This window comes from Xenopus tropicalis, chromosome 6, assembly GCF_000004195.4.
Source record: "Xenopus tropicalis strain Nigerian chromosome 6, UCB_Xtro_10.0, whole genome shotgun sequence".
Classification (NCBI taxonomy): domain Eukaryota; kingdom Metazoa; phylum Chordata; class Amphibia; order Anura; family Pipidae; genus Xenopus; species Xenopus tropicalis.
Genome location: NC_030682.2, coordinates 12273130 through 12299024, shown reverse-complemented (window position 1 = coordinate 12299024; position 25895 = coordinate 12273130). Strand labels below are relative to the sequence as shown.

General features: G+C 49.8%; 2 protein-coding genes across 4 annotated transcripts; one reads left to right on the top strand and one right to left on the bottom strand.

Moving 5' to 3' along the window:
• The first annotated feature begins 1626 nt into the window (after nt 1-1626).
• On the top strand, nt 1627-10087 carry LOC105947511 (cathelicidin-related peptide lutzicidin). Its single transcript, XM_018094754.2, has 5 exons — nt 1627-2095; nt 7133-7237; nt 8229-8303; nt 9622-9696; nt 9728-10087. Exons 1-4 carry the CDS (start codon nt 1907-1909, stop codon nt 9691-9693), a joined length of 441 nt encoding a protein of 146 aa, XP_017950243.1. The 5' UTR covers nt 1627-1906; the 3' UTR covers nt 9694-9696; nt 9728-10087.
• Nucleotides 10088-12367: 2280 nt separating this feature from the next.
• On the bottom strand, nt 12368-25323 carry klhl18 (kelch like family member 18). 3 transcript variants are annotated; one of them, XM_018094562.2, is made up of 11 exons: nt 24933-25323; nt 21765-21895; nt 21435-21575; nt 21124-21322; nt 20876-21036; nt 19927-20063; nt 18953-19190; nt 17798-17902; nt 17194-17305; nt 15937-16064; nt 12368-14316 (listed from the first exon to the last, which is right to left on the bottom strand). In XM_018094562.2, exons 1-11 carry the CDS (start codon nt 25056-25058, stop codon nt 14313-14315), a joined length of 1482 nt encoding a protein of 493 aa, XP_017950051.2. In that variant the 5' UTR covers nt 25059-25323; the 3' UTR covers nt 12368-14312.
• Between the last annotated feature and the right edge of the window lie 572 nt (nt 25324-25895).

Sequence of the window (25895 nt, the reverse complement as noted above, 5' to 3'; positions counted from 1 at the left end):
TCCATGAATGTCCCACATTTCCGTAATGCGGGACATTCATGGAACTATCCCTGACAGCGGGACGCGTTGGCTGCAGTCAGGCATTCGGTTCCTCTTCTTCAGCGTCTCCTCTATATGCGGCTCCTTGTTCGGCGGAGCCAGGCCCTTTTATAAGGTTGCGCCCGTGCGTATTGACGTCACACGCACACACACACGGGCGCAACCTTATAAAAGGCCTGGCTCCGCCGAACAAGGAGCCGCATATAGAGGAGACGCTGAAGAAGAAGCTTCAGCAGCAGAATGTATGGAGGCACTGTGTGGGGGGGGTGCTAATGTGTATGGGGGGCACTGTGTGGGGGGGGCTACTCTGTATGGGGGGCACCTGTGTATAGGGGGGCTACTCTGTATGGGGGGCACCTGTGTATGGGGGGCACCTGTGTATGGGGGGGCTACTCTGTATGGGGGGCACCTGTGTATGGGGGGGCTACTCTGTATGGGGGGCACCTGTGTATGGGGGGGCTACTCTGTATGGGGGGGCACCTGTGTATGGGGGGGCTACTCTGTATGGGGGGGCACCTGTGTATGGGGGGCTACTCTGTATGGGGGGGGCTACTCTGTATGGGGGGGCACCTGTGTATGGGGGGGGCTACTCTGTATGGGGGGGCACCTGTGTATGGGGGGCTACTCTGTATGGGGGGGCACCTGTGTATGGGGGGGGCTACTCTGTATGGGGGGGCACCTGTGTATGGGGGGCTACTCTGTATGGGGGGGCTACTCTGTATGGGGGGCACCTGTGTATAGGGGCACCTGTGTATGGGGGGGCTACTCTGTATGGGGGGGCACCTGTGTATGGGGGGGGCTACTCTGTATGGGGGGGCACCTGTGTATGGGGGGCTACTCTGTATGGGGGGGCTACTCTGTATGGGGGGGCACCTGTGTATGGGGGGGCACCTGTGTATGGGGGGCACCTGTGTATGGGGGGCTACTCTGTATGGGGGGCACCTGTGTATGGGGGGCTACTCTGTATGGGGGGCACCTGTGTATGGGGGGGGCTACTCTGTATGGGGGGGCACCTGTGTATGGGGGGCTACTCTGTATGGGGGGGCTACTCTGTATGGGGGGGCACCTGTGTATGGGGGGGCACCTGTGTATGGGGGGCACCTGTGTATGGGGGGCTACTCTGTATGGGGGGCACCTGTGTATGGGGGGCTACTCTGTATGGGGGGCACCTGTGTATGGGGGGGCTACTCTGTATGGGGGGGCACCTGTGTATGGGGGGGCACCTGTGTATGGGGGGGCACCTGTGTATGGGGGCGCAAAACTGGTACATAGTTATAACTCACGTATAACTGACTGCCTTCTCTCTATATTTGTATTTATATGTAGGAGTTGCTATATTGTTTTCCTTAGGTAGTACAGTATGAGGGTATAGCACATTTGCGTCTGATCCCGCCATTTCATCTATATAAAAGGAGTATTTTTTTTTTAAATGGGGTGTGGTAATTGGGGCGTGGCCACAAAAGTGGGCGTGGTAAAAAAAAATCTTTTTGTCCCTCTTTTCATTTTTCAAATGTTGGGAGGTAGGCAATATCGCCCGCCCGTAGGTGGGGATATCGGGAGAAGATCCGCTCGCTTGTATGTGTGATTTCTTTTTCCACTAAGCTGTTTCTTGTTGTTGAATTCTTTGCATAGACAGCATTTTTGCAATAGAAGTGCAATAAGCTCTGACAGGAGCTCCTCCGTGAGTCAGTGTGAAGGCTCCAAGGGTTATTCTTGTTTTTCTTTCATCAATCTGATGTCCTGCCAAAGAATTTCCAACAAATTTGCACAGCAAGAATTTCCTCGCCCAGAGACCAACCCTCTGGATGGCTGAAGGCTATAAAGGAACTGCTCTTCCATACAGAGGACTCAGAGTGAAGAACAAGCTATGGCGGGACTCTGGCTCACCCTGGTACTGCTCAGCCTGGCCGTGACGCCCAACGCGGGCACTTTGCCTACCAACAACCATAGCACTGAGCAGATCTTTTCAGCCGTCAAGAGCGGAATAGAGCTATATAATAAAGAACAAGGCAGCGAATGGGCATTTGCTCTGCACATGATCTCCAGGATCCATGGAGTAAGTATTTCAGCTGCTTTCTTTGTGCTCGTCTTAAAGGGGATGGGAACCCAAAATGAAACTGATGCATAATGAAACAAAATGTGATTCTAAGTGACTTCCCAATATCCATTCATTACACATTCCCATTGGGCGTAAAGTTCAGAGTAAATGTAATTGCTGCAGAAAGCAGCCTGTGTGCGGCCATTTCTATTCCTCGCTCTGCTGTTTGATACAATGTAACAGAAGCAGTATCAGTGTATAGCTAATCAGACAAAGGAGCAGGGAAATGGCCGCACACGCGCTGCTTTCTATCGCAGTTACATTTACTCAGAACTTTCTCTCCCCAGTGAGAATGAAGAATAAATGGATATTAGGGGTTTTTGTAGATAACAAGTTGTCTAATTCCAGGCAGTGTCATTCTGTGGCTACTAAAGCAAATAAAGTGCTGTCTTGTATAAAAAAGGGCATTGACTCAAGGGATGAGAACATATTTTTGCCGCTTTATAGGTCCCTGGTAAGGCCTCACCTTGAGTATGGGGGGCATTAGAGGGGATTACAGGCAGATGGGGGGGGGTTCTTTTTTCCCATAAAAACAATCAACGCACCAGAGGCCCCCCCTTTAGATTAGAGGAACGGAGCTTCCATTTGAAGCAGCGTCGGGGGCTCCTCATGGTGAGGGCAGTGAGGGGGTTGGGGAATGCCCTGCCGGGGGATGTTGGGTAGGGGGTTCCTCACGGTGAGGGCAGTGAGGGGGTTGGGGAATGCCCTGCCGGGGGATGTTGGGTAGGGGGTTCCTCATGGTGAGGGCAGTGAGGGGGTTGGGGAATGCCCTGCCGGGGGATGTTGGGTAGGGGGTTCCTCATGGTGAGGGCAGTGAGGGGGTTGGGGAATGCCCTGCCGGGGGATGTTGGGTAGGGGGTTCCTCACGGTGAGGGCAGTGAGGGGGTTGGGGAATGCCCTGCCGGGGGATGTTGGGTAGGGGTTCCTCATGGTGAGGGCAGTGAGGGGGTTGGGGAATGCCCTGCCGGGGGATGTTGGGTAGGGGGTTCCTCACGGTGAGGGCAGTGAGGGGGTTGGGGAATGCCCTGCCGGGGGATGTTGGGTAGGGGGTTCCTCACGGTGAGGGCAGTGAGGTTGGGGAATGCCCTGCCGGGGGATGTTGGGTAGGGGGTTCCTCACGGTGAGGGCAGTGAGGGGGTTGGGGAATGCCCTGCCGGGGGATGTTGGGTAGGGGGTTCCTCACGGTGAGGGCAGTGAGGGGGTTGTGGAATGCCCTGCCGGGGGATGTTGGGTAGGGGGTTCCTCACGGTGAGGGCAGTGAGGGGGTTGGGGAATGCCCTGCCGGGGGATGTTGGGTAGGGGGTTCCTCACGGTGAGGGCAGTGAGGTTGGGGAATGCCCTGCCGGGGGATGTTGGGTAGGGGGTTCCTCACGGTGAGGGCAGTGAGGGGGTTGGGGAATGCCCTGCCGGGGGATGTTGGGTAGGGGGTTCCTCACGGTGAGGGCAGTGAGGGGGTTGGGGAATGCCCTGCCGGGGGATGTTGGGTAGGGGGTTCCTCACGGTGAGGGCAGTGAGGGGGTTGGGGAATGCCCTGCCGGGGGATGTTGGGTAGGGGGTTCCTCACGGTGAGGGCAGTGAGGGGGTTGGGGAATGCCCTGCCGGGGGGTGTTGGGTAGGGGGTTCCTCACGGTGAGGGCAGTGAGGGGGTTGGGGAATGCCCTGCCGGGGGGTGTTGGGTAGGGGGTTCCTCACGGTGAGGGCAGTGAGGAGGTTGGGGAATGCCCTGCCGGGGGATGTTGGGTAGGGGGTTCCTCACGGTGAGGGCAGTGAGGGGGTTGGGGAATGCCCTGCCGGGGGATGTTGGGTAGGGGGTTCCTCACGGTGAGGGCAGTGAGGTTGGGGAATGCCCTGCCGGGGGGTGTTGGGTAGGGGGTTCCTCACGGTGAGGGCAGTGAGGGGGTTGGGGAATGCCCTGCCGGGGGATGTTGGGTAGGGGGTTCCTCACGGTGAGGGCAGTGAGGGGGTTGGGGAATGCCCTGCCGGGGGATGTTGGGTAGGGGGTTCCTCACGGTGAGGGCAGTGAGGGGGTTGGGGAATGCCCTGCCGGGGGATGTTGGGTGGGGGGTTCCTCACGGTGAGGGCAGTGAGGGGGTTGGGGAATGCCCTGCCGGGGGATGTTGGGTAGGGGGTTCCTCACGGTGAGGGCAGTGAGGGGGTTGGGGAATGCCCTGCCGGGGGATGTTGGGTGGGGGGTTCCTCACGGTGAGGGCAGTGAGGGGGTTGGGGAATGCCCTGCCGGGGGATGTTGGGTAGGGGGTTCCTCACGGTGAGGGCAGTGAGGGGGTTGGGGAATGCCCTGCCGGGGGATGTTGGGTAGGGGGTTCCTCACGGTGAGGGCAGTGAGGGGGTTGGGGAATGCCCTGCCGGGGGATGTTGGGTAGGGGGTTCCTCATGGTGAGGGCAGTGAGGGGGTTGGGGAATGCCCTGCCGGGGGATGTTGGGTAGGGGGTTCCTCACGGTGAGGGCAGTGAGGGGGTTGGGGAATGCCCTTCCTAGTGATGCTGTAATGGCAGATTCTGTTAATGCCTATAAGAGGGGCCTGGATGAGTTCTTGATCAATCAGAATATCCAAGGCTATTGTGATACTAATATCTACAGTTAGTATTAGTGGTTGTATTTATAGTTTATGTATGTGAGTGTATAGATTGGTAGGTGTGGGTTAGGTGTGCTGGGTTTACTTGGATGGGTTGAACTTGATGGACCCTGGTCTTTTTTCCTATGTAACTATGTAACTATGTAACTATGTAACTATGTAACTATGTAACTATGTAACTATGTAACTATGTAAGTTGCTTAGAATGATTGTTTTCTATTAAGGCAGAATGTTATGGTTGGATTTACATGCCCTTTAAGGGAATCACGTGCCCTGGGATTCTCTCTACCTACGAATGTTATTTTGGGCCGTATGTTTATACCTGAAAATGATCCCTTTTTATTCTGTGTTAAATCATTTCTTCTCTTGGTCTCTTTCCCTTTAGTTAACACTTTATGTTCTGTTTTTCACTTCTGCTTCCCCCCCATCCCCTTTCTTATTAATCTGCCCAGTCATTATCCCCCATCTTCCTTCTATACAGTTTCTTTTGGGGGGGGGGGGGGTCCCATTCTGGCAGCCAACATTTCTCTTTGTCTTTTTACAAAAATCTATCCATTGTCTCATATCTTCCTTTTTTCCTCCATTCTTCTCTCTTTCTTGTGCTGCCACTTGCCTCTATAGCCTGGTTGCTAAGGTAAACAAGACCCTATCAACCAGATAGCTGCCAACATTTTAAACTAGATAGTTGCTAAGCAAAAAGCTGAATAGTGTAAAATCCACAAGTAATAAAAAAGAAGACCAATTGCAAACTGCAAAGCGCTCTCTACTCCATACTAAAATGTAAACTACCCCTTTAACCAAAAAAATTGTAAATTGTGGCAGCTAAGAGCCCAGATGCCCCCAGATCCAATGTGAAGCGAATCTTCAGCGTTATAATATACTAAGAAATTCCCAGTTATGTAGGTAGGTGTGCCAGCCGCCCATTGGTTTGTACTGGGGGGGGGGGTTGTTGCTAAGGTTCCTGTAAATAATTATGGAATCCATAGATCAGAGGAAGGGAGTTTCCATATCAAATGGGATCTCCGCCCAAATACTGTTTTTTGCGCAATGAAAGAAAATGTCGTGCTCAGCAACTTTCCAATAAACATTAAAGGGCAACCTATCCCTGTAATCTGTTCCTTCAAACAGTAGGAATAAATCCCATTTTATATGCTGAAATCCTGCTGCAAAACTGTTCTTCTCTTTCTGCATCATTTGAAATCCTGGCAGGGGAGGGGGGACTAAAACACTGATGTTACACATTGTAACAACTTCTCCCCAGCTTACAGACAGCATGCAGGAACTACATAACCCACAATGCATTGCACTGGGATGTTCCTTTCCTTATTGGCATCACGTGTGCAGCAGGGGATTGTGGGATTGGGAGGAGGCAGGCTGAAGGCAGGCGACTACTGTTATATTTTATTTGGGTCACAAAGTAGCCAGCCAGATCAGCAGGGGAACAGGGGGCGGGGCATAGGGAACAGGGGGCAGGGCTTAGGGAACTGTTCCAAATCATATTATTACATTAAACATCATGTTTACTTTTCAAAAAAGCTTGTGTTTGGGTGGAGTTCCCCTTTAAAAACGATTCTTAGTGGTTGAAAACTGTATCACTGTATTTGCACCTGAAAGCAGTAATTGGCTTCCTTTTCTGCTCTCAAAAACCCTCAATCCCCCCCCCCCCTCTGCAATCAAAAGGCCACCTCAGGGCAGCCTAACTGTCAGTTCCCCTCCAGATTTACCTCAGGGCCAATCTGAACAAATGATGGGGCCTAAGGCGAATGAATAACATTGGGTTCCAAAAATAAGTAATGTCCAAAAAAAAATAGACATGTCAGTAATGGATAATAAGCATTGCATTAACCCCAGAAGTGCCTGTAAGATCACTGCAGTAAATGCATTCAGAGCATTGTATTAACCCCACAGATGCCATTAAGATCACTACAGAAAATAGATTCAGCGCTCTGCATTAACACAAGACATGCAAGTAAGATCATCGCAAAAAATGAATTCCAAGCATTGCATTAACCTCAAAAGTGCCAGGAAGATCACTGCAGAAAAAAAGATTCAGAGCATTGCACTCACCCCATGAATGCTAGTAAGGTCAATGGAGAAAATGAATAATGGGCATTACAAAAACCCCTGATATTTTAGAAAAATGGAATTGGGGGATTGCCTTAACATCAGACATACCAGTAAGATCAATGCAGAAAATGGATAAGGAGCAATTCCATTAACCCCAGACAAGCTCACAGCAGAAAATGCATTTACAGCATTGCATTTACCCCAGGCATGGCAGCAAGATCACTTCAGAAAATAGATTTAGAGAACTGGATTAACCCCAGAGGTGCCAGTAAGGTCAGTAATTGACAAGCACACAGCCTGTTGGGTGAAGCAATAATGAAGTTTTTTTTTCCCAGAATGCCCCGTCAGATGCTGAGATTGTGCATTTCTTTATCAAGGAGACCGACTGCCTGAAGTCACAGAACAAAATGATTGAGGAATGTGCCTTTAAAGATGAAGGGGTGAGTACTGACAGGGATCAGGTAGAAACATGATGGAAGACTTGAGGCAACTCTGAAAAGGGAAGGAAGCTTTAAATAACTAGGGGTGTGTACAGGATTGGGCTGGGGAACTGGGAAAAAACCCGGTGGCCCCGGCGGTTGTGGGCCCCACAGCTCTTGCCGACCCAGGCCCCTTCCCCCATCGCTGCCACAAGGAGGCAGTAGTACCCCTGGGTACTGGGAAGTGATCAGCCAATTGTTTCTCCAGGCATGGATTCCCAGCAAAATTCCGCATTTCGCCATTGTTCCGCGAAACTTCCGCAAAATATTGCCGCAGAAAATTTGCTGTTGCATCAACAATAAGGTGTGGCTGCGTCACAACGGGCACGGGGGCAACAATAAACTCGTCTAAACCCCCGAACCCACCCTGATGGATTCTGCCGAATCAGGACCGGGAAGGGTTAAAATTCCCCCCCCTACCATTTAACCCTTTCCGAATGTTAATTAGCATTTGCTAATTAGGATTTGGATTTGTTTCAGCCGGGACAGAGGATTCAGCCAAAACCGAAGGCATCAAAAAAAGCCTGGATTCGGCCCAAATCCGGAACCAAATTCAGAATTCGGTGCATCCCTAATAAAATCACATGGTACCCGTGTTTTGCACATTTTTTTGCCGTTTAGCGAACCTTTAACCAAAGCAAAATGCGTCAGATTCACTCATCACTACTCGTGGGGGGGAGACGGCTTGACATCGGGACTGGGGTGGGGGGCCCCTAGGTGGTAGTTCTGGTTGGGCCCTGGACAGCCCAGTCCGACCCTGTGTGAGAGCCAATTCGTCAGACGCCCCTCAATGGCCGCTGCTTTTCCCCCAAACTGATTGTCCCATATAAAGGTCATTCTTTTTAATGGGTGTAAAGGGGAAGTAATCCCAAATATAACAAGCAAAGAAAGTGCGTAAGGGATGTGGCCTGGAAAGCTGCTTAGAACTCATTTTATATTTGGACTCTTGCAGAAGGTGGAGCACTGCTCGATGGTCATCTCCGGAAAGGGACACAGTGACCCCGTCTGTGACAGTTATACCAAGATGGTAAGTTGGGGCCCATTTACTGTTGCTAGAGCCTCAGGGCAGGGCGGCCATTAGGAGATGCCAGCTGGTAGCATTGGGCACCATGAATAATGACAGGGGCCCTGCTAAGGGGCATTACATGCCATTGGGGCAATTATATTTGCTCTGCCCCTGATAGAGATAACTGCATTATTTGGGTTGAAACACGTAGAGTAACACTAACCACTAGGGACCCTAATGCTGCCATTACTAATTATAGCCAATGGCAAATATTTTAGAATTTAAGCTCAGTAAAGGTATGGGATCCCTTATCCGGAAACCCATTATCCAGCAAGTTCTGAATTACAGAAAGGCCATCTCCCATAGACTCCATTATAAACAAATAACTCTGATTTTTTAAAATGATTCCCTTTTCTCTGTAATAATAAAACAGTACCTGTACTTGATCCCAACTAAGATATAATTACCCCTTATTGGGGCAGAACAGCCCTATTGGGTTTATTTAATGGTTAAATGATTCCCTTTTCTCTGTAATAATAAAACAGTACCTGTACTTGATCCCAACTAAGATATAATTACCCCTTATTGGGGCAGAACAGCCCTATTGGGTTTATTTAATGGTTAAATGATTCCCTTTTCTCTGTAATAATAAAACAGTACCTGTACTTGATCCCAACTAAGATATAATTACCCCTTATTGGGGCAGAACAGCCCTATTGGGTTTATTTAATGGTTAAATGATTCCCTTTTCTCTGTAATAATAAAACAGTACCTGTACTTGATCCCAACTAAGATATAATTACCCCTTATTGGGGCAGAACAGCCCTATTGGGTTTATTTAATGGTTAAATGATTCCCTTTTCTCTGTAATAATAAAACAGTACCTGTACTTGATCCCAACTAAGATATAATTACCCCTTATTGGGGCAGAACAGCCCTATTGGGTTTATTTAATGGTTAAATGATTCCCTTTTCTCTGTAATAATAAAACAGTACCTGTACTTGATCCCAACTAAGATATAATTATCCTTTATTGGGGGCAGAACAGCCCTATTGGGTTTATTCAGTATTTAAATGATTTTTAGCAGAATTAAATTATGGAGATCCAAATTACAGAAAGATCCCTTATCCGGAAAACCCCAGGTCTCGAGCATTCTGGATAACAGCTCCCATACCTGTATAATATAGAAGCTCAGGGGGAATTAATCCCATAAACACATAGGAATGTCATCACCTTCTTTACGTTTGTGCCATTGCACCTACTGACTATTGCTGAACTATAACACACGACTTGTGAGTCTAACACTGTAACCCCTCCCCCCTCTCCATTGCTTTATAGATTGTAGCACGGACACATGGAAAACTACCAAGATGGTTCTGCCCCAGACCAGGTTCATGCTCCCCTATATAAGGCCACTTGGCTGAATAATACAAATAAAGTCATTCACAAAAGCAGTTGTGCTGCAGTTATGTGTGTCCTGCACATCTTAAGCAATGAGCTCTTTTTTCACCCCCCACATGTGTTGCCCAGTAGTAGTAGTACGGCAAGCCAGGCACCCCAATATCCTGTAACCCCCAATATTTTTCTTGGCAACTTCAGCCCAAACGATAAAATTCATAGCGCGCACGGGGCTTGGGGCTGAGCATCATTTTGTCTGCTGTTTGCAAGAAGAAAGGGATTGAGATATTCCCGAAACGCCGTGTAGAAATGCCAAACCGGCTGGATAAGTTCTCTCGCTGTTATTATTGCGCATTGAGTGTAAGCTTTGTATGGACATTGCAATAAATGCTACGTTTTATATACACGGAGTGCAACTTGGTTGGAACATATATATATATATATAGCAAAAAGAGGAAAAGTTGTGCTCAACCACTAAATTTTAAACCATTAGGTGGGGGTGCAATGAGGTTGTGACCACGAAATACATAGAAACAACAACAAGAGATCCTCTGCACTCACCCATTATCAATATATAGAACATTAAGACATTCGGTGCATTTAAGCTACTAAGAAATGCCCTTCCCTTTAAGCAAAACAGGGATTGTTTGTCCATATATTGCAATATACTTCAAGCTGGCCAACTGCGTCAAAGTCATCCCTTTTGACCAGTTCCTACACTGACTTAAGCGATTGATTAAGAATTCTACTGCTTCAATATACATTTAGCCAAGGGACTAAGTTTTACCTGCAACTTACTTGCACCGAATGTCTTAATGTTCTATATATTGATAATGGGTGAGTGCAGAGGATCTCTTGTTGTTGTTTCTATGTATTTCGTGGTCACAACCTCATTGCACCCCCACCTAATGGTTTAAAATTTAGTGGTTGAGCACAACGTTTCCTTTTTTTGCTATAGCTTATACAGGAGCAGGGGCCAGCTCCTTGTTGTAGCTCCCACTATTCCCAGCTACAGTCAGGTGATCCCAGTGGAGCCAATAAAAGGGCAACCATATGGGGGTTTTAACCTTGAAAGCAAGTAAGTTGCAGGTAAAACTTAGTCCCTTGGCTAAATGTATATTGAAGCAGTAGAATTCTTAATGAATCGCATAAGTCAGTGTAGGAACTGGTCAAAAGGGATGACTTTGACGCAGTTGGCCAGCTTGAATATATTGCAATATATGGACAAACAATCCCTGTTTTGCTTAAAGGGAAGGGCATTTCTTAGTAGCTTAAATGCACCGAATGTCTTAATGTTCTATATATTGATAATGGGTGAGTGCAGAGGATCTCTTGTTGTTGTTTCTATATATATATATATATATATATATATATATATATATATATATATATATATATATATATATATAATGATATAAAATGTATAATCAACCCTTCCTTATCCAATGGTAACAAAGGGGAATGGGGGAAGGATGTGGGCTCGTGTATACAAAGTATTTACACTGGTTGTGAAAGAGAGACGTGAACAATATTATTTGATTCAATGCCCAACGGCGTCAGTGTCACTTTACAAACCCCCATTACCCGTGTCTGACTCGTGTGTGCGTTGCTCCATTACTGCTAACGGGGTGCCATTGGGTTTGTGGGAGACCCAATAATATGGCATTGGTGCCCCAGTCCCAGGCCAGTGTCACGGCTACAGCACTAATGTACGTCCCAATGGCTCCAGTCTGACAATAACGGAGAAAGTTTGGGCAGGGAATTGTATATGGGGGGGGGGGGGGGGGGTGGAAATAATAAAGTGGAATGGGGGGAGAATGAAAGGAGAAGGGAGAAAGGGAAGAGAAAAGGAAAAGGGGAGAGAGAAAAAAACAAGAAGTTGGAAGGGAAAGAACAGGAGGAGTAGGAGGGAAAAAAAGGAGAACAGAAGATGATGGGAAAGAAAAAGCAGAATAGAAAGGGGAAGAAAGGGAGAAGGACAAGGAAAAGGGGGATAGAAAAGGAGATGAAAAGGAGAAAGGGGCGAGAAAAGGAGAAAGGGGGGGGAAAAGGGGGATAGAAAAGGAGAAAGGGAAAAGAAAAGGAGAAAAAAGGAGAAAGGGGAGAGAAAAGGAGAAAAAATGAGAAAGGAGGGAGAAAAGGAGAAAGGGGGGAATGGGAGAAATAAAGAGGAGAAAAGGGGGGAATGGGAGAAATAAAGAGGAGGAAGGGGGGAATGGGAGAAATAAAGAGGAGAAAGGGGGGAATGGGAGAAAGGGGGGAATGGGAGAAATAAAGAGGAGGAAGGGGGGAATGGGAGAAATACAGAGGAGGAAGGGGGGAATGGGAGAAATACAGAGGAGGAAGGGGGGAATGGGAGAAATAAAGAGGAGGAAGGGGGGAATGGGAGAAATAAAGAGGAGGAAGGGGGGAATGGGAGAAATACAGAGGAGGAAGGGGGGAATGGGAGAAATAAAGAGGAGAAAGGGGGGAATGGGAGAAATAAAGAGGAGAAAGGGGGGAATGGGAGAAATAAAGAGGAGGAAGGGGGGAAATGGGAGAAATAAAGAGAAGGATAAAGGAAGGTGATTGGGACAGAGAAATATCTATATCTATAGTGAGTCTCATACAGGAAACCTGTTGGAGGAGGGACAAGATGGTTTTGTTTCTATAAAACCCAATGGGAATAAAGGCCCAGACAAGGAAATCCATAGATCGCTATCACTTTAATTCAATAACCAATAAAAAAGGAAGAGAGTAAAATTCTCCCCCTGACATTCAGCAGGTACATAAAAACATTGAGGCTTCGAGTAACAGTGCGAGTCGGACACTAGGGGGCACCCACGCGCCACTACATCACATTTACACCAGCACATTCACACAACACAGGAAGCAAAGTCACTTGCACTGTTTAACCCCTCAGCTGCCTGGGGGAAGAGAAGGGGTTAAGAATGTTATTTTGAAAAAAAAAAGTCAACAATTTGTCTTAAAAAAAATGGAAAACATTAAAAGGAAATTTGTTCTCTGAAGAGGGATGTGTCTCTGTAGAGCGGGGCAGCTGGAAGGTTGGAGGTATCAGAACTGTATATGCCTGAGGCACTACAAATCCCAGAATTCCCTGCCAGCCATGGGCAGAGAGAGGTGTAGTTTAGCAACAGATCAATATATGTTTTGTGTAGGAACTACAATTCCCAGAATCCATAGTCAGTGCTGTTAGATGTCAGTGCAATGGCCGATTACATGTCTATTGTCCATCCTGGTCTGGGGTGAGAAACTCACTTACACATACAGAATGTGCCCCAGGAGGGAAAACATGGGGGAGACGTGGGTCTGGGGGTATTGCCATTACTAAAAGCAGAGCCATTGGGCTACAGGCAGCCATATTGGATCTGCTAGGTTGGGCCCTACAGGTGTGGATCTGGGGGCCTATTCAGCCGCACACACAAAGGAACCATTGGGCAGGGAGGCACCAGTTATCGGCCAGACGACTAATGCATGGGCTTATGAGGTAGTCAAGATTTGTTTGGCCAGTAAGTACAATGAGTGGGGACATTGGGGGATCCTTGCCATTATGGCTGCCCTAGGGCCACACAAGCCCCAGTATGTTGGAGGGCCACACTCAGTGATTCCGAGCCACATACATATAGGCAGCTGGGGACATGGAGCAGTGGAGCCCCTTATTCTCTCTGTATTTCCAGTTCCTGGGCTGCTCTCTTTCCCATGACAAACAGGGGGTGGAGTCTGGGTCAGACTAGGATGCCTCCCATTCTGACCATGGGAAAGAGAGCAGCCCAGAAGCAGGAGGCATAGGAATCAGATGTCTGTATGCGGGTATGTACTGGGGGGGCTAATGTTATTATCCTGACTGATACGCTGTTAATGAAGTAAGAAACATTGACTCTGACTGCCACTGGCTGGTACAAACCACAGGGACTAGGGTGGCCACTAGTTTACTGGTCTGGCTGATAAAAATGCACTGATGCATTGATCCCAATGTCATTAATAGGGAAGAAGCTAAATATGTAGGAATATATAGGAAGTCCAGTAATGCCTTCCTGGCAACCCGAACAGGAAATAACCTTTGGCTATAAATACTGACACCAGGAACAGAAAGGTCCGTCCAATCAGGATCCATGTATCTTTGCTCATAATAATACCAATATATATACATCAATATGCTTTGTAGCAACAGGTTACATTATAAAGAACACACTCTAACTACCCTTCCCTAGAGCTTGAAATCAGTTTCTATCCCTTCAACTGGGCCTGAAGGTACCAGGGGAGACACTGGGCTCAACACACACCGTATCCAATCAGAGCTCTGCTTTCACTATCCTGCTCGTACAGCTTGCCGATTGGCCGATTGGCTAGGGACAGTGAACCAGAGCTTCTTACAAAACCCCGCCCACTTACCCATCATTCTATGTCAAAAGGTTTAACTGATTTAGTAGGGGGTTAATGCCCCTTTGATGTAATAAAATCTAATACAAGTTACTAATTACTAAGTCCCCACCCACTTTCCCATCATGCTACTGGAACCGAAAGGGGTCAGATGATGCAGAATTGAACCAGTAAAGGCAACACTAGTTATTACAGCAGCAGATATCACATCTCTTACCCAAGGGGGAATTTTACTCAATATATAAATGTATTTATGTTACTGGCCCTTTAATACACAGGTCAAACCACTGAATAAAATGGTTTAATGCCGGGGTTAATTGGTCGATGGTTATGATTGGTCGGTCAGAGAGAGCAAGCTGCTAATCACTGGCTAGCCACAGTTGTTAATGGGGGCCTGAGAAATAGAAAGTCAAGTAATAGAATATACAGCAGGTATCCCCAGCCTGGCTACTGCTCCCTTTGTCCCACAGTGCATGCTGGGAGCTGTGGTTTATAAAGTGGCACAAATGCCCAGGCTCGGGAACCATGATATCCATGATCAGTGCCTTTCTGCTTTGCCACATTACACTGGATTCATTCTATGCACAGGAGCCCAAGAACATTATCTGGAGAGACCCCAGTAATCCAGAACAAAGGACAGAACCTCTGAAGTCTAGAACAGAGACCTTCCACCATCTCACAATCACAGGGTGCAAAGAGCTGCTCTAGAACTACTTGCCCTCCAGGTCACATGTCCTACTTCTAACTAGTCCTCCTGCATTAACCCCTGCCCACTCTAGAACAGTCAGTATTCTGTATCCCAGTGCCCAGGTAGCACAACTACCAATCGGTACTGCCCGACCGAGCCCGGCACAAACAAACCATATAAAAACCCCTGAATGTCAGTTCTGAGGGATCCGTGGCACTTGGGTCACAGCAGGAGGGAGAAGATCAAAGCAAAGGAACCAATTTGCCAGCTCTGTGCCAGGTTATTGTGCCAGTCTATGCCGACCTGTGCCAGGGACACATATTTTGGTGCAATAGCCATTTTTCTTTGTTGGTCGCAAGAGCTTTGGAACCGACAGGGGGGGCCACAATGTGGCGTGTTATGTGCCGCTCAGCCCCCTGGGTGTGTGGAATTCTATTGGTTCTTATACAAGAAACCCCTATCAATAAATACTTTTTTGCCCCGGGGGCAGGGCAGATTGTCTGGGAAGGGGGCGTATAAAAGGGTGAGTTAGCAGAGACTTGAGCACCTGAAGATGTACCTTGTATTCTTGGTTTTTCACATTTATAAAACTAATGGTGAGGCTCTATCCCCTCACACTCAAGCTGCTGGCGTCCTTGGGAGCCCCCCTGCCGCTATATGGGGAGCAGCGGGATGCAGCCCACCCCGACCCCTCCTTCGTGACACACCATGGGGGCCATGAAAGTCCAGCGGTTGGTCTCCGGGTCGTACATTTCTACCGAGTTCAAGTTAGACTGCCCGTCGTAGCCTCCCACGGCATAGAGACGTCCACAGTTGGCCACGAGCGACACGCGGCTCCTGCGGGTGTTCATGGGGGTAATGAGGTACCACTGGTCGGCCATGGAGTTGTACACTTCGGCCACGCTCAGGAACGCCGAGCCCTCGTATCCGCCGCAGATGTACATTTTGCTGCCGAGGGAGGCGGCGCCATGACGGCAGCGCTTGTTCATCATGCTCGCCACGGGGTGCCACGTCGCCGTGTGGTGGTTGTAATATTCCACCTGGGGGGCAGAAACGACAGTCACGCCTCTGGATCGTTACATTAATAACCAATGAGGGAAGGAATTCAGAATAGAATGGGCAGCAGGGGCAGTTTCAACTCAATACCCCCACCTCCCTAAGGTTTATTCCTTTTAATATATATTTATGTTACTGGCCCTTTAATACACAGGTCAAACCACTGAATAAAATGGTTTAATGCCAGGGTTAATTGGGCGATGGTTATGATTGGTCGGTCAGAGAGACACGTCGCCGTGTGGTGGTTGTAATATTCCACCTGGGGAGCAGAAACGACAGTCACGCCTCTGGATCGTTACATTAATAACCAATGAGGGAAGGAATTCAGAATAGAATGGGCAGCAGGGGCAGTTTCAACTCAATACCCTCAATCTCTGTAAGGTTTATTCCTTTTAAAGGGCCTGTTATCGAATGGTCAATTCTAAGCAACTTTTCAATTGGTCTTTATTATTCTTTTTTTTTTAAATACTTTTTGAACTATTTACCTTCTTCGTCTAACTCTTTGCCCTGTCGGGGTCACTGACCCTGGCAGCCAAAAACCTATTGCTATGTGAGGCTGCAGTTTTATTGTTATTGTTACTTTTTAGTACTTCTTTTTCTATTCAGCCCCTCTTCTATTCATATACCAGCCTCTCATTCAAACCACTCCCTGGTTGCTAAGGTAATTTAAGGTGGCCATACACGCACCGATATTATCGTACGAAACCTCGTTTCGTACGATAATCGGTGCGTGTATGGCATGTCAGCGAGTCGACCGATATCGCAGGAAGCTGCCGATATCGGACGACTCGCCGATCGGACAAGTTTGAAAATTTTGATCGGGCGCCATAGAAGGCGCCTGACCAAAATTCTCCCTTCAGAGCTGAATCGGCAGAAGGAGGTAGAAATCCTATTGTTTCTACCTCCTTACCTGCCGATTCAGCCCTGAATGGTGTGTGGCGGATCTTACGATGTTTCGTGCGACCGATGGTCGTACGAAACATCGTCGGATCGCCACGTGTATGGCCACCTTTAGACCCTAGCAACCAGATAGCTGCTGAAACTCCAAACTGGAAAAGTTGCTGAACAAAAAGTGAAATAACTTAAAAAAAAAAAACACAAATAAAAAAATGAACTATCAGCTGTGAGGATCATTTATCAACACTGGGTACAATTTGCACCTGGGCAGTAACCTATGGCAACCAATCAAATTCCTGATTTAATTGTTCTGCCCCCAGCTGGCTGAAACAACGAATCACAGGCTGGTTGCTAAGGGTTACTGCCCAGGTGCAAATTTGCCTTCTGACCCCCTGTGATCCTAGAATGTTGGGGGAGCTGCATGGTTATTGTTACGCCTGAGCAGCAAAGAGAGGTAAGTCGGTTCTGTAGGCCCTGTGTTAGGCACTTACTGTATTAAAGATCTGTAGGCCGTCGTGTCCCCCAGAAACATATATTCGTCCTTCAAATACGGTAACGCCGGCTGCACTGCGGTTAGAGCTCATTGGCGTCACTACTGTCCATCTAGGTGAAATAAAAATGTCTCTGTGAATTAAACTTCCACAACCTTCTGGCAGCTGCATTACAGGTTTATCATCAACCCCATAGGGACCTGTATTGCAGTGTAAAGCCGCTACTGCTGTGCTGGCCACTAGAGGGAGCCTTTGCTTATCAAATTGCTTTATGCTGTAGGGTTTATTTACTAGCACAGCTCCTGTTACATACACAGTCCTTGGTGCAACCAATCAGGCCTTTGCTATCATTTTCTAACTGGTAGTATTTGCCCTAGTGCAGTTTTAGTACTGCCCCTTCCTCAGTCTGTATCTATATATCTAAATAAAGTTAAACCTTGGTTAGCACTCTCACTTGGTGGCCATGCTGCTCCCTCACTGTGCCTGGCCATGGGAAAGAGAGCAGCCCAGGAGCAGCTATAAAACTATTCTGTGGCTGGGAAAACACTGGAATAAATTTATACATTGTATATACAGCCGATGGATGATAGGATTAGTATCTTACTTGTCCGTTTCAGGTGAATAAGCCTCCACTGAGTTCAGAGAGCAGTTGCCATCATATCCTCCGCACACATAAATCTGCCCATCTAACACCACAGTGCCCATAGCGCTGAAAAGCAACAGCAGAGGTAGGTAAGTACTGTGTGGGCATTCACTGCTTCCATGTAGGGACATTGGCACTAGGGAGCCAGGCAGGCGTAGGGGCACAGGGTAAGGCACTGGGGAGCCGGGCAGGTGTAGGGGCACAGGGTAAGGCACTAGGGAGCCGGGCAGGTGTAGGGGGCACAGGGTGAGGCACTAGGGAGACAGGCAGGTGTAGGGGCACAGGGTAAGGCACTAGGGAGCCGGGCAGGCGTAGGGGCACAGGGTAAGGCACTAGGGAGCCGGGCAGGCGTAGGGGCACAGGGTAAGGCACTGGGGAGCCGGGCAGGCGTAGGGGCACAGGGTAAGGCACTAGGGAGCCGGGCAGGTGTAGGGGGCACAGGGTAAGGCACTAGGGAGCCGGGCAGGTGTAGGGGCACAGGGTGAGGCACTAGGGAGCCGGGCAGGCGTAGGGGCACAGGGTAAGGCACTAGGGAGCCGGGCAGGTGTAGGGGGCACAGGGTAAGGCACTAGGGAGCCGGGCAGGTGTAGGGGCACAGGGTGAGGCACTAGGGAGCCGGGCAGGCGTAGGGGCACAGGGTAAGGCACTAGGGAGCCGGGCAGGTGTAGGGGGCACAGGGTGAGGCACTAGGGAGACAGGCAGGCGTAGGGGCACAGGGTGAGGCACTAGGGAGACGGGCAGGCGTAGGGGCACAGGGTGAGGCACTACGGAGACGGGCAGGCGTAGGGGCACAGGGTAAGGCACTAGGGAGACGGGCAGGCGTAGGGGCACAGGGTAAGACACTAGGTAGCCGGGCAGGTGTAGGGGCACAGGGTGAGGCACTAGGGAGCCGGGCAGGTGTAGGGGCACAGGGTGAGGCACTAGGGAGCCGGGCAGGCGTAGGGGCACAGGGTAAGGCACTAGGGAGCCGGGCAGGCGTAGGGGCACAGGGTGAGGCACTAGGGAGCCGGGCAGGCGTAGGGGCACAGGGTAAGGCACTAGGGAGCCGGGCAGGTGTAGGGGGCACGGGGTAAGGCACTAGGGAGCCGGGCAGGGGCATAGGGTGGAGAAGCCTACCTCCTCTTGCTGTTCATGCTTCCAACTTTGGTCCAAGTGTCGGTGTCAGGGTTGTAAACCTCCACAGTGCTCAGCCTCGACTGGCCGTCGTATCCACCAATGGCGTACAGAAGTCCGTTCACAACAGCCACACCCACGCGGCTCCGGGCAGTCGTCATTGGCTGGCATTTCTCCCAGCGGTTGGCGATCGGGTCGAAGACTTCCACCACGTTCAGTGAGTCGCCTGCGTAAAAATTTGCTACTCGTCTTAAAACATTAAATTGTAGATTGTAAGCTCTTGCGAGCAGGTCCCTGTGATCCTCCTGTTACTCTGTGTACCCCTATTAGTTAAACTTTTCAAGATCCCTGTTTGTTTAAATTTTTTGTGAAGCTGCATAATTTGCTGGTGCTATATAAATAAGTGATGACAAGAACGCAATGAACAAAAAGCCCAGGTGCTGCGGAACTACAACTCCCAGCATGCCCCTAGCTCACAATTACACCTCTTCCATTAAACAGAACTGCTTTTCTATATGATTTATAAATCATATATTATTTTTATATCTCTTTCTTGCAATTTGTATATATATTTTTTTGCCATTTATAACACACATTTATTATAATGACAGAATTACGTGCAATCCTGTATGACACAGGGGTATGTATATAGAGGGAAGTCAGAAGGAAGGGGGGGGCGGGTTAACTAACCAATACAGAGGGAAAACTCCATGTTCCCTTGAATCTCTTGTGGTTTGAGGTTGAGGCCCAGATAGGTTTTTGGGGCCAGGCTGGAATATGAGAGCGAGTGTGAATTTAATCAGGGCCTTGGAATACTTATCCTTTAACCTTGCAAAGGAATGTGGCAGCTCCTTGACAGAAAGCAGCTGTATAATAAATCTCTCCTATACTCAGCATTCCAGAGCCCCACACCCTTTCCCTGCCAGGAGCCCAGCAGAGAAAAGTCCCATAGCAGAATAGGCAAGAATGCAAGGTACCTGCCGAATTCAACCCCCCCACTGCATAGATCAAGCCGGCGATAGACGTGCAGCAGCGGGGGCGAGTTTTAAATGCGAGGAGGTGAGGGCGCCGCTCCGGCATCAGGTGGTAATCCTTTGCTTCATCCACTAGATCCCTGCAACAAAACACAGTGCTGGTGATACATCCCATAATTACCATTTGCAGTGATTATACAGGAAAATTAAACCCAGACTAGAAGTGCCAATAAAGGTAGCGGCATGGAAAGAAAAGGGGGTGATGTCAAGGGGGGGGGTTACCTTTAAGTTAACCTTTAGTATGTTATAGAAAGGCCAATTCAAAGCAACTTTTCAATTAGTCTTCATTATTTGTTTTTCATTGTTATTTTTAAATAATCTGCCTTTTTCTTCTAACTCTTTGCAGCTTTCAATTGGGGGTCACTGACCCCTGAGCCAAAAAAAAAACAAAAAAAAAAAAACATATTTCTCTGTGAGGCTCCAGTTTAATTGTTATTGTTACTTTATATTACTTATTTTTCTATTCAGGTCCTCTCCTATATATATATATATATCAATCTTTCATTCAGACCCACCCTGGTTGCTAAGGTAATTTTGATCCTAGCAACCTAATAGCAGCTGAAACTCCAAGCTGGAGAGCTGCAGAACAAAAACTAAAATAACTGAAAAACTACAAATAATAAAAAATGGGGACCAATTGCAAATTGTCTCAGAATATTACTCTCTACATCATACTAAAAGTTAACTCAAAGGTGGACAGTGGTAATGGGCAGTGAGGAGGCCAGAATGGGGGTACTTATTGCCACGGGCAATAAGTCAGTACAGGGGCTGTACACTATTATTATCCATAGTTACCCCATATTATGCCTCCTTCCTACCCACTGTATATGGGAGAAAAAAAATTACAGTGCCATATTGGTGAAGGAGCTTTCAGTTCTACAGGGAAACTTACCGGCACTTATGACAGCAGCGAACCAGGTCGTCTTGCTGAACTCTGTCTGTGAGGAACTGCGGCCGGCAGAGAGGCAGGCGGATTTTGGACAGTAGCTCAGGTAGGAAAACTTCTCTCTTCTCCCGGTCATAGCGCACCCAGGCTAGAGCTGCCTCAAACACCTGTGGGAATGAAAGCGCCAACATGAGAGGGGGCACAGCACAATGAAAGCCAAGATGGCTGCGGAGAGGAAGAGGGCGGCGGCATACCTGCTCCTCGGCCTTCACGTTGAGCTCATCCCTGGAGACCAGCTCCAGCACCTCCTCGAAGGCCAATGCCAGGAACTCCTCAGACATGGAGACCTCTACGAAGTGCTCGTGGATGAAGCGGTTGGAAGCATCGTGCAGCACCGCGCACATCATGGTCTCTGCAAACTGCCGGACCCCTAAGCAGTTCTTTGGGTGCAGCCTGAAGGGGAGATATAAGGCACAATATTCGTAAAGCCGTTTGGCCATCGAGGCCACCACAAGGCTTAGTACAAAACACTGTATGTCTGCCCTATAGGCACCGTACCCTTTACCTCTCCTTCAGGAACGTGCAGCAGGCGTCCTTGATGTTCTGCAGCTGCAGGAAACTGGCGCCCATCAGTAGCGACTGCACGTTCTGCTGATCTATGGCAAGGTGCCCGTTGTAGGCGAAATTAATCAGAGCTTCCAGGGCACTGGGTGGGGAATGGAAAACACTGGGTTAAATCCACAGGCCACACTGCATCCAGCAGTCACACAAGGGCTGGTTACTGGGTATGATTACTAGTAGTAACAGGAGTAGGGATAACCAGCCAATCAGTGGGAGGAATCATTTTGGGATGGGTATTTCTATACATACTGCTTGCGCCTGTAGAGGGCAGTACCTTGCGTCCATTCCCTGCATGACAATCTCGTCCTGCTTGCACTCCACCATGTCGTTGGTGAACATGGCATGGAAATACGGGATGGAAGCTGCCAGCACAATCCGATGGGCGCTGAACTTGTGCTCCCCCACCTGAAACAGAATAAGACAGTCTGTAATGCAAGAATTATATACGTGTGTAACAATAGGAGACGGCAGGACTCCGGGCAATTACAGTTGGGTAAATCTTTGCTCACCCACGTGCCCTTTGTAGGGAATGTTTCAAGTGAGAGCACTATCACTAGTGATAACACAACCAATCCTACTAGTGAGCTCCCTATGCACAATAGTCTAGGGCTCTGTCTGGCAGGGTGCACCCCAGAAGGTATAGAGGGCTCCCTGGGACACTGACTGATCGAGCAGTTTCGATTAATCTTTATTAAAGTTAATGGGGGCCCTAAAATGATTTGACTTTGGGGCCCGGTGATTCTGGTTATGCCATTGGTCTCGGACCATAACGTGCCAAGGGAGAGTTAAGTGTGTGAGCGGGGAGTGGCTATGTCAATGCAGGGCCACACTGGCACTTAATCAGTGGAGCCTATGTATTAAGTGTGCCAATTAATTAAGCAGAATTAACGAGTAATCAGCTTAGAGAGCTGGAACCTGGGCACCCTGCAAATCTCTAAAGCAACAATATAGGAGCCTTCAGCCTCATTATCACTTCCATTCTGGGCGCTAGTGCCATGGCCCTGTCTCCTCTGTGTGTTCTGGGGGCAGAGAGAGCTGGAGTTGTGCCCCATACAGCAAGCTGGCACGCGCTAAAAACAGTAGAACTGTGCCAAAAGAACCCCCAGACTGGCTCCTTCTACCACAAAGGGCATATGGGCGGCTATGGGCAGCTGCCTACCCTCAGTGCGCTTATTCCCGAGTGTCTGTGCTGATTCTGTACCAACAAGCAGTGCTGCCCATGATGGCGGCTGAGGCCTCCCTGGATGTGAGTACAATGTGGATCTGAGTGCCGACACCTTGGGATTAGCCAGGGATTGCATTGGATTCTGCCCAGTCAGCACTTCCCTCAGTCACCATCTGCCCCATCCCGCTCCCTGTCACACCAATAAACCTCTCCTTCCTAACGAAGCCACACAGGGAGCAGCCACACAGGTGCGACTACAGAACTGCAGCTTGGGGAGTCGCTTGCTACAGTCCCTCTCTTTCCATCCCCGAAGGAGAACTTCTCAGACTTCTCTATAATGTGTTTGAGCTTTATGAGTGATTGTTCAGTCATCTAGTTGCTATGGTTCTGCATACCTTAGCAACAAAGCTGAGTCAATAAGGATCTTAGTTTTAAAGATAAAAACACACACATATCCTGTTCATACATGCCCAAAAGTGAGTCCAACAAGCGCCTCACCTGTCCCCCAACTTGGGGAGGGAATCGCTACTTGGCCAGCAGGGTCCGAGAACTAGGGCAGTCTGGATCAGAACCAGAAAAATAGTACAAATATGAGATTCACTGGGTTGAATTCAATGTAAGGGTGGGACCCTCATCCTTTAATATCCTGCATGGCTAGTTAGTAGTTAATTTATACGCACGCTGCATGGCTGCACATAAATCAGTTCAGTCTGCAGCATGCATCTAAATGAAATGCTAACAAGCCACGCAGGGTGTGGATTTACTACGTGGCCGGTATTAAAGGGGTGAGGAGGCACCCTACTGGGACCCCCTTAGCAGTAAATGATAATGACACTGGCAACACATTACCCCCTTTCCCCTCTCCCCATACACAAGGTAATGCAGAACCACAGATAACAGAGATGCTTTTCACTTCCACATGTATCACAGCTCCTCAAAGGAAGACTCGCCCGCCTGTGCCACGGGTTAATGTGCCAGTCTCTGGCTGCTGTACATATAAACGCATAGAGCAGCGCTACACCCTGTATGTAATGTCCTTGGGCACAATGACGGGGACACTGAACTGGTGTAGCAGGAAGCGCTTCATTGGCAAAAGCAGGTCAGGCCCAGCCCCTTGTACTGTGCAATCACTGTCGGTACCTTCGTTAGCGCTGTAATTATGCTTTATTTACACAGGGCTGAGAGAAAGTGCAACAATAGCAAACCCATGTGAGTGCGAGTGTGCCACTGTCTAGCCAAAGCACCAGGCTCGTACCATAGGGGACAAGGGAGGAACACAGAATTCTAAGGGTCAAAACTAAAGGAAAACTTTAAGAATCTAAAAATTAGTAGCAGAAGGAATGCTTTAGGGAGTATAGCAATGAGTGCCGGGGGGGTCAGGCTGAGCACTGGGAAGCCCACAGGGATAATGTGATTGCCCAGAGTAAGCGGCTCAGGAAGGGAAATACACGGCAAGCTCATTTAACCAACACCAGCCATTCCCTTACTGAGCGGGAGAGACTGGATTTACTCCGATCACGACATTTAAATCACGGCCCCTAAATAACCCAGCACCTGGCTATACACAGGGGGGGGGGGGGTAAGAGGGCAATACCAAGGCTGTGGGTGCAAAAGGGCATTGCTTGGGCTTGAGGACTCGGGAAGTGAGGAAGCGGCCCCTGGGCAGGGCATGTCAGCAGGGCAGAGCTCATTCTGGGGATATATGGGGGGGGGGGGGCAGCGCCCAGGCCGGGCAAGTCGGGGGGCAGCGCCCAGGCTGGGCAAGTCGGGGGGCAGCGCCCAGGCTGGGCAAGTCGGGGGGCAGCGCCCAGGCTGGGCAAGTCGGGGGGCAGCGCCCAGGCCGGGCAAGTCGGGGGGCAGCGCCCAGGCCGGGCAAGTCGGGGGGCAGCGCCCAGGCCGGGCAAGTCGGGGGGCAGCACCCAGGCCGGGCAAGTCGGGGGGCAGCGCCCAGGCCGGGCAAGTCGGGGGGGCAGTTAAAGGCACACTGCCTGGGCTGATATTAAGGGCTGGGCTGATATTAAGGGCCTGCCATGTGAGGGGTCCCTGCTGGGGATATAGGGGGCCATTATGAGGAGTGAGGAGAGCGGCACAGTGAGGGCAGGACAAGCTAGGGGGCATACAGGGCTAAGGGAATGGGCTAATCCAGGGCAGGGCTAGTGCTGATATACAGAGGCATGGGTGGGCATGTGGGGGCACACTGTCAGGCCTGTGAGTGAGAAGCCCAAAGAAGGATGGATATGGGGGGGGTACCACCTCTAACCAACAGGGGGCACCTACCCTGAGGGTGACATCGCAGAGCTTGCCCTGCCGCCGGATCTCCTCCATCACCCCGTAACCCCGGCTGGGAAGGTCCCCGACCGTCACATGGACCAGGTCTTCCAGCTCCTCCAATTCGTCCACCATCTTCCGTCCGGGCAGGGCTGGCAAAGAGACAGGCGGAGCAGCAGCTCCGGAGCCACACAAATCCTCTGACCCCGAGTGCTCGCCGTAGCCACGCCCCCAAACTGTGACTACTTCCGCAGGCTCTCTGGTAGTTGCTAGGGGAAACGATGCAGCACCGAGTCCAGGGCCGGATTACCCACAAGGCGCCCTAAGCACAAGTCTCGGCCCCGCCTAGCTGTAGGGCCCCGGCCCTGGGTAACGCCCTGACACCGCCTGCTGCCCCAGCCCCGCCCATAATCATCACCCCTTGTGTGTCCCGGCTTCCCCTTCCCTTTCCTTGGTGACAAGCGATGACGCCTTAGTGTGACGTCACGAAGGGGGCGGGGCACCGAGCATATAAAAGTCAGGCACTGCTGTATGCTTTTTTACTGTCTGTGCCACAGCTGGCCAGAGAATAACCCTGACTGGGTCTGGGAGGGAGAGGGGCTGACTGGGAGGGAGAGGGGCTGACTGGGAGGGAGAGGGGCTGACTGGGAGGGAGAGGGGCTGACTGGGAGGGAGAGGGGCTGACTGGGAGGGAGAGGTTATGGGCTGAGGGTAGGCTGCAGCTGAGATAAACTGTGCTTGTAAGGAATGGGGGAGGGTACAGCTGTGCTGAGGAAAGAAAGTAACAATCCTATTTGATTATCATCTCCCTGCAAAAAGGGTCTGGGAGCGTGGGGCCGCCTGACTGGGGCCGGGAGCGTGGGGCCGCCTGTCTGGGAGCCGGGAGCGTGGGGCCGCCTGTCTGGGAGCCGGGAGCGTGGGGCCGCCTGTCTGGGAGCCGGGAGCGTGGGGCCGCCTGTCTGGGAGCAGGGA